Source organism: Carassius carassius, chromosome 38 (assembly GCF_963082965.1).
Source record: "Carassius carassius chromosome 38, fCarCar2.1, whole genome shotgun sequence".
NCBI lineage: Eukaryota > Metazoa > Chordata > Actinopteri > Cypriniformes > Cyprinidae > Carassius > Carassius carassius.
Window position 1 is genome coordinate 11,817,440 of NC_081792.1, and position 14,989 is coordinate 11,832,428.

Consider the following 14,989-nt stretch of genomic DNA (forward strand, 5'->3'; position numbering starts at 1 on the left):
CTTCTAGAAGCCCATTTCTGCCTCAGAGTTACAAAAAATGTATTTATGGTATACCTCGTAATTGCAACTTTATATCTCATAAATGGGATTTTGTGCACTATTTCACTCAATTGAAATTCTAATCTCACAAATGCAACATTTCTCATATTTCTAATGACCATTTATCATAATTGTGACTTCATATCTTTTTATTACACACTTTTTATTACTCATAATTGCCATTTTATTTCCACCGCTCTTTATTTCTTGTAATATAGTTCTCTTAATTTATATCTCACAGTTGCGATTTGCTTGTAATTGTAAATGCATATCGCAATGTGATTTTTTTTTTCTTAAACATTTTCCTCTGAATTATGGTTTTTATTTTTAACTCCGAGGCAGAAACCGGCATCCAATTGTTCTACAGATCAACCAAAGAGGATATGGGTTTGAAATTAACTCCTATATTAACTTAACCTTCTGAAAAGCAGTACTGGTGAGTCAGTAATTATACTTTTTAAAGTTACACATTCACAAGATTTAAAGGGATCGTTCACCCAAAAATGAAAATTACCCCATGATTTACTCAACACTCAAGCCATTCTAGATGTATATGTCTGTATTTCAGATGAATACAATGGAGTAATATTAAAAAATGTTTCTTCCAAGCTTTATAATAGCAGAGAATGGAATTCCAGTGGATGATGTAGGTCGAACACGAAAGTGATGAACGCAGATGCACAGAAAAAGCAAAACAAAACACATGAATTACAAGCACAAAACAAGGATTTGTAAAGAAAAATATTGGAGGATTTTGTAAAATAAGCCAAAAGGAGACTCATTTCCTTTGCTGTGAACATAGCTTAGTTCTCTTGAGACTAGAATTTTCTCACCAGAGCTTAAGCTTTGCCCACGTCAACAACTGGAATAAAATATTGCAAATTTAATAGGCCTTACGTTATTCACTGGAATAGCACGCTCTCGTGAACACGTGTACGACAGTTTGAGGAAGCTAGAGATGATGGTTTCTAAAGTTTTAAATATGGATATTTTTCTTACCTGAAAGCATTGCTTTGCTTTAGAAGGCCTGTGTTAACACCCCCCAGAGTTGTGTGGAGTACAATTTGTAATGGATGGATGCACTTTTTTTGGGCTTCAAAATCTCGACCATTCACTGCCATTATAGAGCTTGAAAGAGCCAGGACATTTTTAAATAAAACTCTGATTGTATTCGTCTGAATGAAGAAAGTCCTATACACCTGGGATGGCTTGAGGGTGAGTAAATCATGACGTAATTTTAATTTTTGGGTGAACGATTAAATCCCGTTAAATCTACTTTAATGTGTTCAATATTTAGATTTCTTTGCTGAAAGCAGCAGTCTGTAGTCTTGACTCCCTCTGTTGACCTTGACAGGATTTGAAACTTAAGGCCTGAAAATGTTGACCAGTACTGATAAATGAGGACCAAAGTGAGTGAATGAGATTTATTAGCATGACGTGACTTCAGAGACTCAGTTTTTTCTAGTCTTCCACATGTAGAACTCATTGTAGCCATGAAGATCTCGTTGTACTTCCTGACAGAGGCGAGAGGATGACGTCCTCCTGAGTCACTCTACAAATCCCATGCAACGCCCTATTCTCCCAGCTTCCCGAGAGGAGCGCCCTGACCTCTGCCCTACATTTACACACACCTGCCTGGAAAATAAAGCACTAGGAATTCAGTCAAACAAAGGCGACGCTTGGATAAATAGGAGCACAAATTATACGCACAAACTCCTGCACTGTGAGCCAAGTCATTTGTTCCTCGGCGACATCGTTGAACTTTCTTCTGACCTTCTTTTCTCCCTCACACACACACTTCGACGTAGGATGCTTGCTCATCTGGTCTTCCTCTGTTGCATTTCAGGAACTGAAAGGACTTTTTGTTTACATTCACCATGCTGCACATACTCGAGACGACAAATGCAGATTGTGACGGAGAAATGCAGCATGCGCACTGTGTTTCTTTTAAACTGCATCCAATGGAAGCCCAGCTGTACTCTTGCATTATTTTAGATATAAAATATATATTTTAATATGTCAAGCATTTGCACTGGAATGTCAGCTGGAATTGTAGGTCAAATGACCTGCACTGATTTTTATTCAGTAAGGAACTACAATATGCCATCAAACCGCATAACTTATGTGAAATAAACAGATAACTGTATTTTAAAATTGAATTTATTTTTTGTATTTATTTCAAGTAATTTTTATTTTTAGCGTATCAATCGCATTAGTTTATAAGGTCCAACTATTTACAGGTGTATTTCAAGTTGAGTTATGTTGACTGTACAGAGTCTGCTATTGGGGAAGTATGAAACACACAGGTGTGTGTGTGTGTGTGTGTGTGTGTGTGTGTGTGTCCGTTTGTGAATTCATACTGTTGAGATGAACGTCATAAGCAACATCAGCAGAGGATGGATCCAGTCAGTACTCTTCCTCTTCTCTTCAAACATTGTGCTCAATAATTATTCTTTAGATTAATTTATGACGGAAAAAAAAAAAATACAAACGGGGTCAAATGCATTCATATCCCCATGTACTTATTAAATGTACATATTAAAAAAAAAACAAAAAAAAAAAACAAGATGAAAACGAAAAGTCCCAAAACATTCTTTGGCCTCCATAGTGCTTAATGCAGGTTCTCCTGGTCATCCGTTTTGGGTCTTCTCTTCTGGAGCTCTCAGGCTTTCTTCATCTTGCTGTTGAGAGTGCTTCCATTCTCATGGTGTTTCTTCCCGTTGCTCAGGCCATTTTCGTGCACTCCGTGGCCATTTGAAATCACAGAGGAGCCATTGGCGACTGTGGTGGATCCGTTAGCTGTGCCATTCTGGGCGAGCTGTTGGGTGTTCTTTGGTAACCTCTTGCCCTTCACGTACGCCTGGTACCAGAAGTTAGAGAACAGCACGAAGAAGAAGGTCCCATACACCCAGATGAGGTGGACAAACAGAGGCACCTGGTAGTCGCAGCTCTCCATGAAGTACCACTGAGTTGCGTGAAGAGACACTAACACAAACTGAATCTGTAGAGAATAGTAAGAAAGTCTGGAATACACAGCTCGTTAATTATTACTAAACAAAAAACATTGTATGGGCCAAAATTATCTATTTTTTTTTATGCCAAAAATCATTAGGATATTAAGATCATTTTCCATGAAGATATTTTGTAAATTTCCTATTGTAAATATATCAGAATTTAATTTTTGATTAGTAATCTGCATTGCTAAGAATTCATTTGGACAAATTCAAAAGTGATTTTCTCAGTATTTAGATTTCTTTGCACCCTCAGATTCCAGATTTTCAAATAGTTGCATCTCAGCCAAATATTGTCCGATCCTAATAAACCATACGTCAATGGAAAGCTGATTTATTCAGTTTCATATGCTGTATAAAGCTCAATTTTGAAAAATTCTCACTTAAAACTGGTTTTGTGTTCCAGGGTCACATACAATATATATATTAACATTTTCATAGGTGAGATTTATACTGCTCTTGAATCAAATGACCATACCAGCTGAATTGCAGTCATATATTTCTTCCACCAGAGGAACTTCTGGAAGCGAGGTCCTGCAGCAGAAAGGCCGTAGTAGAAGTACATGATCACATGGACACAAGAGTTGATCATGGCATGGAAGGAGCCCATTCCACCTGCAAGAAACATTGCAGCGAGTCTTCAAACTCAGATATGGTGATAAACTATATCAAGATAGCTATAAAGTTTATGTCTATATAGATTAGTTTACTCTATATAGATTAATCTAAAAGCAATTAGTCCATAAACAGGTTCACGTCACTGAAAGCACACGTGCGGATCATGGAAATGAGGAAATAGCTGCTGAGCGTCTGGGATCGACTCACCAGGTGCGTAGCTCACGCCCCACCACCATGTCCAGGGCATGAAGGAGTGGTGGAAGATGTGCAGGAAGGTGATCTGACCGCGTTTCTTTCGCAGCACAAAGAACACCTGAACAGGACCACAGCAGCGTTCAACACTTCACCAACCAATCAAACCTTAAAATCAGCCGTTCATCCAAATCTTACCGTGTCCATAAGCTCAATGAACTTTGAAAACAGGAATAACCAGGCAACTCTTGTCATCTGGGAAAAAGAGACACAGAATTGGACTCAAATTTGATTATTTGTGCAGTCATATTTGAGTGTTTTAGAGGAAATGGAAAGCAAATCCTACTCTGAGTCCTTGAGGGCTGTTTGAATAATCACATGGGTCACATCTCCACGTGTATCCCGTCGCCCACCCCGACATCAAGAACTACGTCAAGAAAAGATGATTAGCATATTATCTTCAGGAACAGGTTTTGAGGAGCAACTCAAAACCAGAATGAAAAATATATATGATTTGAATACACACACACACAAATATATATATATATATAACACACCTCCCTCTGAGTCAACACAAGCAAGTGCATTCAAGTTCAACCACATTAGCCAGATCACACTACCTAACAGAACCAACATCTCCTGATGCTCACCTCATATACGATATATACAGACAGGACAACCAAGGACAGGTTGTAGATGATCATGGCTTCTTTCAGCTGGAAGGGTTTGCGGTTGGCCATGAACTTAGGGCCAGCGTACAGTACGAAGAAAAGATAAGCAAGTAGAATAGCAGACATATTGACTGGACTCTCCATTAGAAGGTAATCCTTCAACCGAGGGTCTAGAAAGAGAGAGACACAAAACAAAGCTCTTTTACATATACAGAGGTTTCACAATCAATCGAATACATTTTAGCCATATATTATAATGTTATGAATTAGTGATGGAGAAATGTACTTTTTGAGGTCATATTTAGCAGTTGCAATTTTAGCTTCCTTGCATCAGTTAAAAACACTAGCAGCTTTAGCTACAGCAGCAGGTTGCATTCTGCAATGTGTCAAACCACAACTCGTAAGACATTAATAACTTTGTTGCTTCTGCTACAGCTAATATTATGGCAGAGAAACGATTCTGAACATGTAGACATTTTTATAGTGAGCTAGTTTTTAGCTACAAATTGTTATAAACGGTATTGTGTATACCAGGGATGGAAACTCATCGGGAATACAATAATACTAATGCAGTTTCACAGTTGATTTTATCTTAAAGAAATAGGGAAAAACTCACCCTAGATTTTATGTAGCTTATATTTTATATATATAAAAATATATAAAGCAAATATTACTTCCATAATACAATCGTTATATATATATATATAATTCAAATTTAATATAGAGTCTTAATTTCTTTGCTTTCAAATTATTAAATCATACAGATTTTTTTCTTTTTTTTTTTTACAAATAAAATTGCCCATTTTGAAATTATAACAGTGATTTTTTGCAATTATGTGTCAAGCTGGTCTCTATTGTAAACTGGCTTATACAAATCCATCAGCCATTAGAAAAAAAGTACACTGCATATACCACATTTATTTCAGTACTGATTACAGGATCATTTCATGTAATGGTATTTTTACCTCTTCCTGCCAAGAGGTTTTCATAGACCTCCAGCACTCGGTCTTTCACCATCTCCAGCATTTTCACTGACGTCAGCTTCACGTTTGACTACACAAAAGCACCTGCGAGGGCAGAAACAGAGATGTTGTCAGTTCAGGGTGAAGTAAAACATGTCTGAATGCAGATCGTGTGATTCCTCAGTCAGTACTTGATCTCCACGCTGGCTTTTCTACCAGCAGCTAACAGAGTTCAATGCAGTTAGTGTTTGTGAGGGATGGCATGAATTTACTGTATCAGGTGACCTCAACAGCTGAGCCAGTGAAAATGAAAGACCTTGAACCTCACGCTGGACACATGTGATAGCCATCTCGTGTCCATTTAACATCCTCTAGCTAGATACTTTCTTAACAATGAACCCATGCACTCTACTACTACTTTAGGTTATTAGATTTTTCTGTTTATACCAAATTTCTTAGTCATTTTCCACAGGCCTCTTTCCCTCTTCCATGTGTTTTTTTTCCTCTTGTCTGATATGGTCTGATGTTGGAGGGGTGGCCACAGGAGGGAGAGAAAGACACCAGTGAGGTAATGCTTGCCTCACATTACCCTTCATGAAACGCTTGGTCACCTCCAGTGAATATTTCAGCGCCTGAGCTTTGACACCATAAACCCACTTATGGATTTATACAGCTGCCTACAGTCTGCTCTTATCGCTGATCTGTGTCCCGACTGAAATCTGGGTAAACACAGGAGGGGTTAAGGTGTGTCGCGCACTTCAGTTTGAAGTCTTTCTTTTCAATAAAACAAAGCGCTTCCTAAAGTGCGCTGTGAGGAAAGGACTGTACAATGAGCACAGAAAACACTACAGCAAGCTCTCTACATTCACAGATTATTCACGAACCAAATGTTAAAGATTAAAAAATGCAGTGAAAGAGATTTAAAAATCACCTCGCCAATTCTAAACTAATTCTCATGCCAAGGTAGTTGTGTGTATATATGTGTGTGTGTGTGTGTGTGTGTGTGTGTGTGTGTGTGTATATATATATATATATATATATGTGTGTGTGTGTGTGTGTGTGTGTGTGTGTGTGTGTGTGTGTGTGTGTGTGTGTGTGTGTGTGTGTGTGTGTGTGTGTGTGTATATATATATATATATATATATATATATATATATATATATATATATATATATATATATATATATATATATATATATATATATATATATATATATATATATATATACACATATACACACACACACACACATATATACACACACACACACATATATACACATACATACACACAAATAAATACATTTCTTAAATATACGCGTGTATAAAAAATTGAGATTAATGAGATGAGATTAATTGCAATTAATCGATTTCACACACACACACACATATTTTGTTATCATATGTATGCATGTATGTGTGTGTGTGTGTGTGTGTGTGTGTATATATATATATATATATATATTTGAATAAACTACATATGAAAACAATAGAAAAATAGACCCTCAAAAGACAAACACTCAAAGCTTAGGCTAAAAGCACCTTTAGGGTCAAATTTAATACACAGATACATTCAGTAGTTATGTAGAACACAATATAATTTGTATAACCGTATATTTAGATAAGATTAACAGTAAATTACTCATTTACAACCTAGAGATACAATGATGTGCCCATATCAGCTTGGAAATATGAGCAACTGACGCCACTGTCCTTCTGATAACACACACACACACACACACACACACACACACACACAGACTAACCGTCTCTCCAAATTGGTCCAAATAATGACTTCAATCTAAAAGTTAAGACAAGGAGAGGGGACAATAAATAAAAGGTCATTGAATCCTTTACCTTCCAAGGACTCCTGAACAAACAGCTCGGTCTCACTGCCGCACAACATCTGCTCTTAAGCAGCGGTGGAAACTTCTCTTAAATAGCACCCAACAACGCTGCCATACCCAGACAGGTTCTCTCACATATTCTCTGTAGATCCCTAGACGGAGGCACACAGATGTCTTTTGAGATGGTGGTGATACAGGGTTTCTACAGATGCTGATTGGAATTGGACAATGTTTCGTCACACACAAAGACGTTCACAGAAAATGTGCTGCGACCTTCAGGTTAAACCACTTTCTGGTCGCTATCACTTCTAGGAGTCAGATTGACTGTAAAAATATGATAAAATTCCTTTGCTTTGTGAGTAAAATCAAAGAATTTCATCTACTGCATCATATTGACCTGCGAGTGGATGTTGGAAGACCTGAGATAAGATTAGTGCAGCACTGAGCTTGGCGAAAGGAAATCGCAGACTGAATGTACGTACACACAAATGCATGTGAACTGACCGACCTTTATCATAATATTCCTTACTTTTAGACTTTACTGTGAAGTTCAGACAAAAAAGTTCTCATAAGTATCTGAAATCAGCGATTTCAATGAGTTTCTTATCTCAGAATGTGCATGTCACTGAAACAAGCCTTCATTCAGTCAGGCGTGACAGATGTCGAACATTCAGTCCATCAAATGAACTTCTGCAATCTTTTCCGAAAGTTCTGAGGAAGATCAGTTAAAGATCAGATGCACCAGGAGGAACGGAATATGGTTCAAACTGGTTTTTGTACTCAGAATGTGGTAACATCATCCTTGTGCAAAACACATTAAACAACTAGGGCTTTCTTCCGGTTTCTTTCAACATACCTTCTGATGTTCATTCGTGTTTATTTTGTGCTGTAACTAGTAGTAAATAGGAAGAGATGATCGTTCGCATGCTGCTTGAACTGAGGCGCTACAGCGATCTGTCGCACCATATTAAAGGGTGTCAAAATGGTGTTTATTCTGTCGTCATAAAACTGACAAGTTGAGATTGTTTCATATCAAATCTGATTCATTGGATGGGAGTCATACTATCAATGATGTATCATTACGTTTTGGGGTTGTTTTCTTATTGGTTTTCATATTTGCTGAAGGTAATGACTAAAAAGTAGTCTGACCAATAGTGTGCAGACATTGTACACAATCGACCAATCATGGCGTGCAAGAAAGCAAGATTTATAGGGAACAGTCAAAGCATGCAAATACGTAAACAGTTAAGTATGACTGTAGAGAGCATGCCAGTAGGAAAACAAGGTCAAACCCGGACATTTAGAAATCCATCAGAAATTAAATGAGAAAAAGAGTTGTATGGCAACCCTGCTTGAACGATTAATCCTCAGAGTATAGGGGAAAAAAAATCTGAACACAAGCAAGTCTGATCCCTGTTGCCAGTGAGGGGGAAATCTAATTGTGTGAGATATGAGAGGCATCTTTAAGACGTCTCAGGATTGTCAATGGCTGTGTGGATGTATTGTGAGGTTTTGGCATGGCTGATGGAGCGCATGCCTTAGCGACTAAATACTCTAACAGTGGAAACTCATGGAAGCCACATCTAGACACACAAAAGAGCCTTGCCTAGGTTGGGTCTAATTGGGGTTTATGTCCTGGTGGATTGTTTTTGGATTTGCTTATGGATTGACAATCCTGATGAATCTTGACGCAAACATTTTCTTGGGAGGGGTGCATACTTCAGAAAGACAATGCTATGAGTGATCCCAATGTTAGTAAGTTAATCTCTCGTTTACACAAGAAACTGGCGGTGAGTTTAAGAGGTCTGTTTTTGAACAATTCTACGAAAGGAGTGAATAAGGAGAAACAACCAGCTCTAATACCGATTTTTCAGTAAAAGCAAAGACTATAGAATACCCAAGATCTCTCACTCAAATAGTTTTGATTGGGGTAAAATGCAACACTCAATATGGCCGCTCTATAAAAGGAATCCCGCCTTCTGAATTAAAGAGCCAATCGGTAATCAGTAAAGTAACCGAGTCACTGCAGCTGCCACTAAAAGTCCCGGCTGCTATAGAAACAATCAGTGTTCGGAGATGTGCGCATGTGCACTGGCTGGTCTAGCCTGAAAAATACGCTTTTTTAACACTATTTAAGCAAAAGAAACTACATTTATGAGACTGTTGTTGTCAGATTTAACTGGCGATTTCAAATACGAAATTTAATCGTAAGCTTGGCAAATTATTTTAGAGAATTTGAGGTTTCCCCATTCAAAGAGATAGGAGCTGCACTTGGATGCCCAAGAGGTGTTTCAAAGATGGCCGCCGAGTGAAATGACTTGTCTTAAAAGGACTTTGGTATTACTGGAGTAAAAATATCTAAAGCAATACCCAGTAAACATGACTAAGTGATTCTTAGGAAAATGGATCTAAATATTTTTATAATGTCTAAAAACTAAATAAATAACTAACAAAATAAAAATGTATACGTTCTATACACACACACACACACACACACACACACACACACACATACACACATACATGCATATATATACACATACACAGACACACACACACACACACACACACACACACACACACACAGTACAGACCAAAAGTTTGGACACACCTTCTCATTCAAAGAGTTTTCTTTATTTTCATGACTATGAAAATTGTAGAGTCACACTGAAGGCATCAAGGGCTATTTGACCAAGAAGGAGAGTGATGGGGTGCTGTGCCAGATGACCTGGCCTCCACAGTCACCGGACCTGAACCCAATCGAGATGGTTTAGGGGTGAGCTGGACCGCAGACAGAAGGCAAAAGGGCCAACAAGTGCTAAGCATCTCTCGGGGAACTCCTTCAAGACTGTTGGAAGACCATTTCAGGTGACTACCTCTTGAAGCTCATCAAGAGAATGCCAAGAGTGTGCAAAGCAGTAATCAAAGCAAAAGGTGGCTACTTTGAAGAACCTAGAATATGACATATTATATATATATATATATATATATATATATAAATAAAACATGTCCAGTTGATAATTTTCTACCAAAAAAAATTTTTATAAAATTATTTAAATTAAAAATTAAATGAATAGTGATGAAAAAAGGAATACATAATGTTTGTTTGTTTTTTATTTTATATTAATACATTTCCTTTAAGAAAATTAACTATTCTTATCTTTTTATTTTATTGTTTACTAGCACTGTCATGACAATTAAAAATGAAAGTCACATTTCCATTCATTTGAATGAGTTTCTAATTTTTCTGTAACTCACATTACTAGTCAGTGATTATTCTATCTGTTAATTCAGATACAGTAAAACTACTATACTATAACAATATTTTATCTTGCCTTATTTAAATATTTTGTTAAAGACAGACACATTTTCAGCATAATTGTAATGGTAATGCGATTTTTACATTACAGTAAAGAGAATTTCAAGCAAGTAATGTTAAAATTCAAAAGTCTAGACAAACGCTCAACCTCACTGTCATTCCGTACTGAACCTGAATAAACAAAATCAGATTAAAATTAGTCATTGAGTGAAAGCTAAACCCCAACATCAGCACTGGTCTCTAAAGATGAGACAGGAAAGAGAGACAGACACAATGGTCATTTATGGTAACAACCTCCTCATAAAAGCTCTTCAAATGCAAAAACAAAATCACTGTATGTTAGCATTTAGGATCAGAGTGGTGTAGTCCCTCATCATTTACTCCATCACACTTTCCCCCACTCTCTCCATCTCTCAACATAAGGAAAACATCAACCCATATCCGGCCCTTTAAATCTGCTCTGTGAGAATTAGCGGGCGGGCCGCGGGCATAAAATGACACAGTTGCCAGCAGAGACGGGGAACCACCCAGCTCTCAGACCGTCTGTCATGTGACCAGAAAACATCAGGTCAAAAGCCACAGGCAGAAAAAGAGACATCTGAAGACGGCAGAAAAATCACTAATAACTCTATAATCTGCCCTACCTTTCCTAGACAGCAAAGAGACACGGCACAAATCACTCTTCACTTCAGACTAACACTTCCATTTACAGGCATTAGAGAAAGTTTTAAGAAGTGAAGCTCGCTAGTAGAGTGAACGGTAAGGGTGGGGTCACACACAGGCTGCAGCGACAGGCATCCTGTGAGTGAATCATGCGCCGAAAAAAAGGAACATGTTTAGAGTTTATAATAACCAAAAGGAAGAGCAGTATCATGCCATAAAAACCGTTTGCGATGGCTCCACTTTATTGTAACTTAAAGCACTGAACGACTACAGTCTGCGTAGGAAAAGTAGCAACGGAAAAAGTCTAATCTAAACCAGCGGCTCACCTTATAACCTCCTGCTTCCTCCGAGTCCTGATCAGTGCCAGCAGCCCGACTCTTATCTTCTCTTTCAGTGTCTGCCTCTCTCACTGCTGACAGAGAAAGAAGCCAGGACAGCGGTAGTGGAGAGAGGGAGAAGCAGATAGAGAGAGGGCAGGAAGAGAGGAGGAGAAGTGGAAGGAAAGACAGAGGATAAGTGTGTGTGTTAGAGAAATGATGGTGTGACTGGTACGGCTGGCCTCTGGTCCCTCCCACCCTGACTCACTCTGTGGATGAATAACTGGCTCTGAGACTGAGAGAAAAAGAAAAGAGAGAGAGAGAGAGAGAGAGAGAGAGAGAGAGAGAGAGAGAGAGAGAGAGAGTGTTCCAAGAAGCGGATTAGGAATGAAGATATTATACATAATAAAAAAAAAAAGATTTATTTTATAACTTTATGTATTTTGAAATAGGTCTCTTTTGTCCTGACTGTATTAATTTGACTTCAAAATACAGCAAATACAATATTACTACAATCTGAAATGCAGTTTAAATTATATTAAAATAGAAAACTGGTCACTTATTCTTGTGATGCAAAGTTGCATTTTCAGCAGCTATTCCTCCAGGCTTAAGTGTCACATGTTCGTCCAGAAATCATTCTAATGATCTGATGAACAAGAAACCTTTCTTATTTTGTTCAAAAGAGTTGTGCTGCTTAATTTTTATTTGGAAACTGTGATACTTTTTTTTTTTCCTTCAGGATTCTTTGATGAATATGATGTTCAAAAGAACAGCATTAATTTGAAATAGTTTTTTATTTAACAATGTAAAATCTTTAGCATAGCTTTTGATCAACATAATGCATCCAAGCTGTATAAAATTAATTATAAACCTACCGACCCCAAACTTTTGAGTAGGTTTTTCAATGCCGACTTGTAGCTAAAAATTAGTTGTTTTTTTTCCCACAAAAAGCATTGAACTATATTGTCATTACACAAAATACATACTGTTTACATTACTATATTTTTTAGAACACCAAAAGTAAAATTAAAATAAAAAAAAAACTGTAAAAGGTTACTGTTTTTTGTGTTTTTAAAGCAGAATACTTCTCTTTATCACTACTAACTGTAGTAAATGTGTTTTGGGTATAATGTGTCAGATGCATTGCTTTGGAGAGAGAGCAGAATTCTTTGGTAACATTATGGATGTCTTCACTGTCAATTTTGAATGGTAGTGTACATGAAACAAACTGCTTTTCACACATGAAAATATTTAGTATAAAAATAACTCTAATCAGTATTAGTATATTTTTAGAAAATTCTAAGAGTGTTTTAAAAAAAATAGCAGAACATGTTTTTTTCACAAAATAAACAAGAATGATTATAATTTAAATTCATATCGACTAAAATAATACTTTGTATAAAAAAAATAAATAAATAAAAAAAAAACCTAGTTAATACATTTTAAATCATGGAAAAATACAACACAGAGACCGTGAACTTTTCAGAGTGATGCAAACAAATACTTGAATCGAGTCAAACAAATAAATCAAACATTAAAATTGTTGGACTGATTTTACTACAGACGTTATTAAGGTAGTTCACATTGAATTATTCATTTTCCATAAGCATAAGCATTTGCATAAGACCACAAAACTAGTGACATGACCTGGAAAATCAAAATAATCGCAATATCACCAACAACATCTCGAATATACAGTATAGTGCGTTTACTGTAATAATGAAAAGTGGAGTGTAAGTGGCCTGGACCGCTGCTTCCCCCCAAGCCCACGCCAATAATATTATTCACAAGCAGAGGCGAGAAATCAGTGCAATTCGGTAATGATGAAGGGGGCTATTGTTTTACACCACCCCGTCTAACCAGAAGAAGAGCAGAGAAACACAAAGCCAGCATCTATAACCCTCATAATTACAAAAACCTCCCTAGACCAACAAGAGCACGGCCCTTAGTAACCATACGCAGACCATTATTAAAAACACCCTGTGTTTGCTTTGCATAAGCTAAATCTAAAAGCTAAGATGCCATGTTCATGCAAATAATGTGAACTACGTCCAGTCAAAAATCTGCATAAAAATGTGACTAACACAGTGGGTAAAAAGATTTATCCCCCTTTACGCAGTATTTTCTCAGTGCAACTAATAACATCCAAGTAAAAGATATAACACCAACACTTCTTAAAAAAAAAAAAAAGAAATAAAAAAAAAAAAAACACCCCCCTTTCTCAATCAGAGTCTCATGACTCAATCAGGTGCAGCTAATAACCTTCTCAATGGCACACAAAGCCATTTGACTTTCAACTATGATCAGCTGTGCTCATTTTGATCAGCCCAGCATGAAAAAAAGCTTTCCTGGAGCGTATCAGTTCTTGCTAGTGCAACTGAAGCAAACCATCAACTGTGTGTGGTAAGGAACTGTTAAAAGATCTCTGAGATAAAGTTGTGGATAGGCACAAGTCAGGAGATGAATACAAACACATTTCAAAGGCTTTATCCATGCCTAGAAGCACAGTGAAGTATATTATTAAGAAGTGGGTGGTATTTGGTCCAACTCAGACCCTCCCTGGATCAGGAAAGAGCCCAAATTAAACTGATCAGAGAGATGACAGAGAGGCCTACAGTAACTCTGAAGCAGCTGTTAATGACAAAGAGCGGTCATTGTGTACATTACAACAATATCACAAATTCTCCACAAATGTGGCTTGTATGGGAGGGTTGCAAAAAAACACTCCTCAAGAAAGGCCTTATGCAGTCACGACTGAGCTTTGCCAAAACTCTCCTTGAAGAGGAGACAGATGAGACTAAAATTGAATTTGTTGGCCTCAACACCAAACAATATGTCTGGCAGAAATCCAATACAGCTCAGCATCCACATAACAGCATTCCTACATTCCTACAGCTTTGTGTGCCATTGAGAAGACAATCAGCTACATCTGAGTTTACAAGTCATTGTTAGGAGGGAGTGATCCTTTTTCCAACTCAGAGATTCTGTTTTTTTTTATTTTATTCTGACATGTTGATGTTATACCTTTCACTTGGATGTTATAAGCTGCACTGAGTAAATACAGCTGGATAAAACAAACTGTATCCGTCTTCATTTCAGGCTGCAAAGCAACAAAATGTGATTATTTTAAAGATTCTTTTCTATACCCACTGTATATAACACCATTATAAAATGACTGCATTCTTTTTTTAGTTCATACAAAGATTCATAAACAGGTTGCATAATCCATTTGAATATAAGCAAATTATCAAGCTAACATTCATAGTATAGGGTGTGTTCAAAACCAAAGTTGATTTTAAATATATCTCGGGCTTAATCTTGAATATGCAACATCAGATACATATGCAGAT

General features: G+C 37.1%; 1 protein-coding gene across 4 annotated transcripts in view; it reads right to left on the reverse strand.

Annotated features, from left to right (window-relative positions):
* Positions 1-2,251: 2,251 nt before the first annotated feature.
* elovl1b (ELOVL fatty acid elongase 1b) overlaps positions 2,252-14,989 on the reverse strand; it is a 31,177-nt gene continuing 18,439 nt past the window's right edge. For 2 of the 4 annotated variants that reach the window (XM_059529167.1, XM_059529168.1), the window contains 7 exons: positions 5,497-5,598; positions 4,511-4,701; positions 4,207-4,287; positions 4,059-4,115; positions 3,876-3,981; positions 3,529-3,665; positions 2,252-3,040 (listed from right to left, as the gene is read on the reverse strand). In XM_059529167.1, the coding sequence (XP_059385150.1) occupies positions 2,702-3,040; positions 3,529-3,665; positions 3,876-3,981; positions 4,059-4,115; positions 4,207-4,287; positions 4,511-4,701; positions 5,497-5,557 (972 nt within the window). In that variant the 5' untranslated portion in view covers positions 5,558-5,598 and the 3' untranslated portion in view covers positions 2,252-2,701. Of the gene's footprint in view, positions 3,041-3,528; positions 3,666-3,875; positions 3,982-4,058; positions 4,116-4,206; positions 4,288-4,510; positions 4,702-5,496; positions 5,599-11,648; positions 11,735-14,989 lie in introns of all 4 variants that reach the window. The other 2 variants (XM_059529166.1, XM_059529165.1) reach the window with 2 other exon arrangements.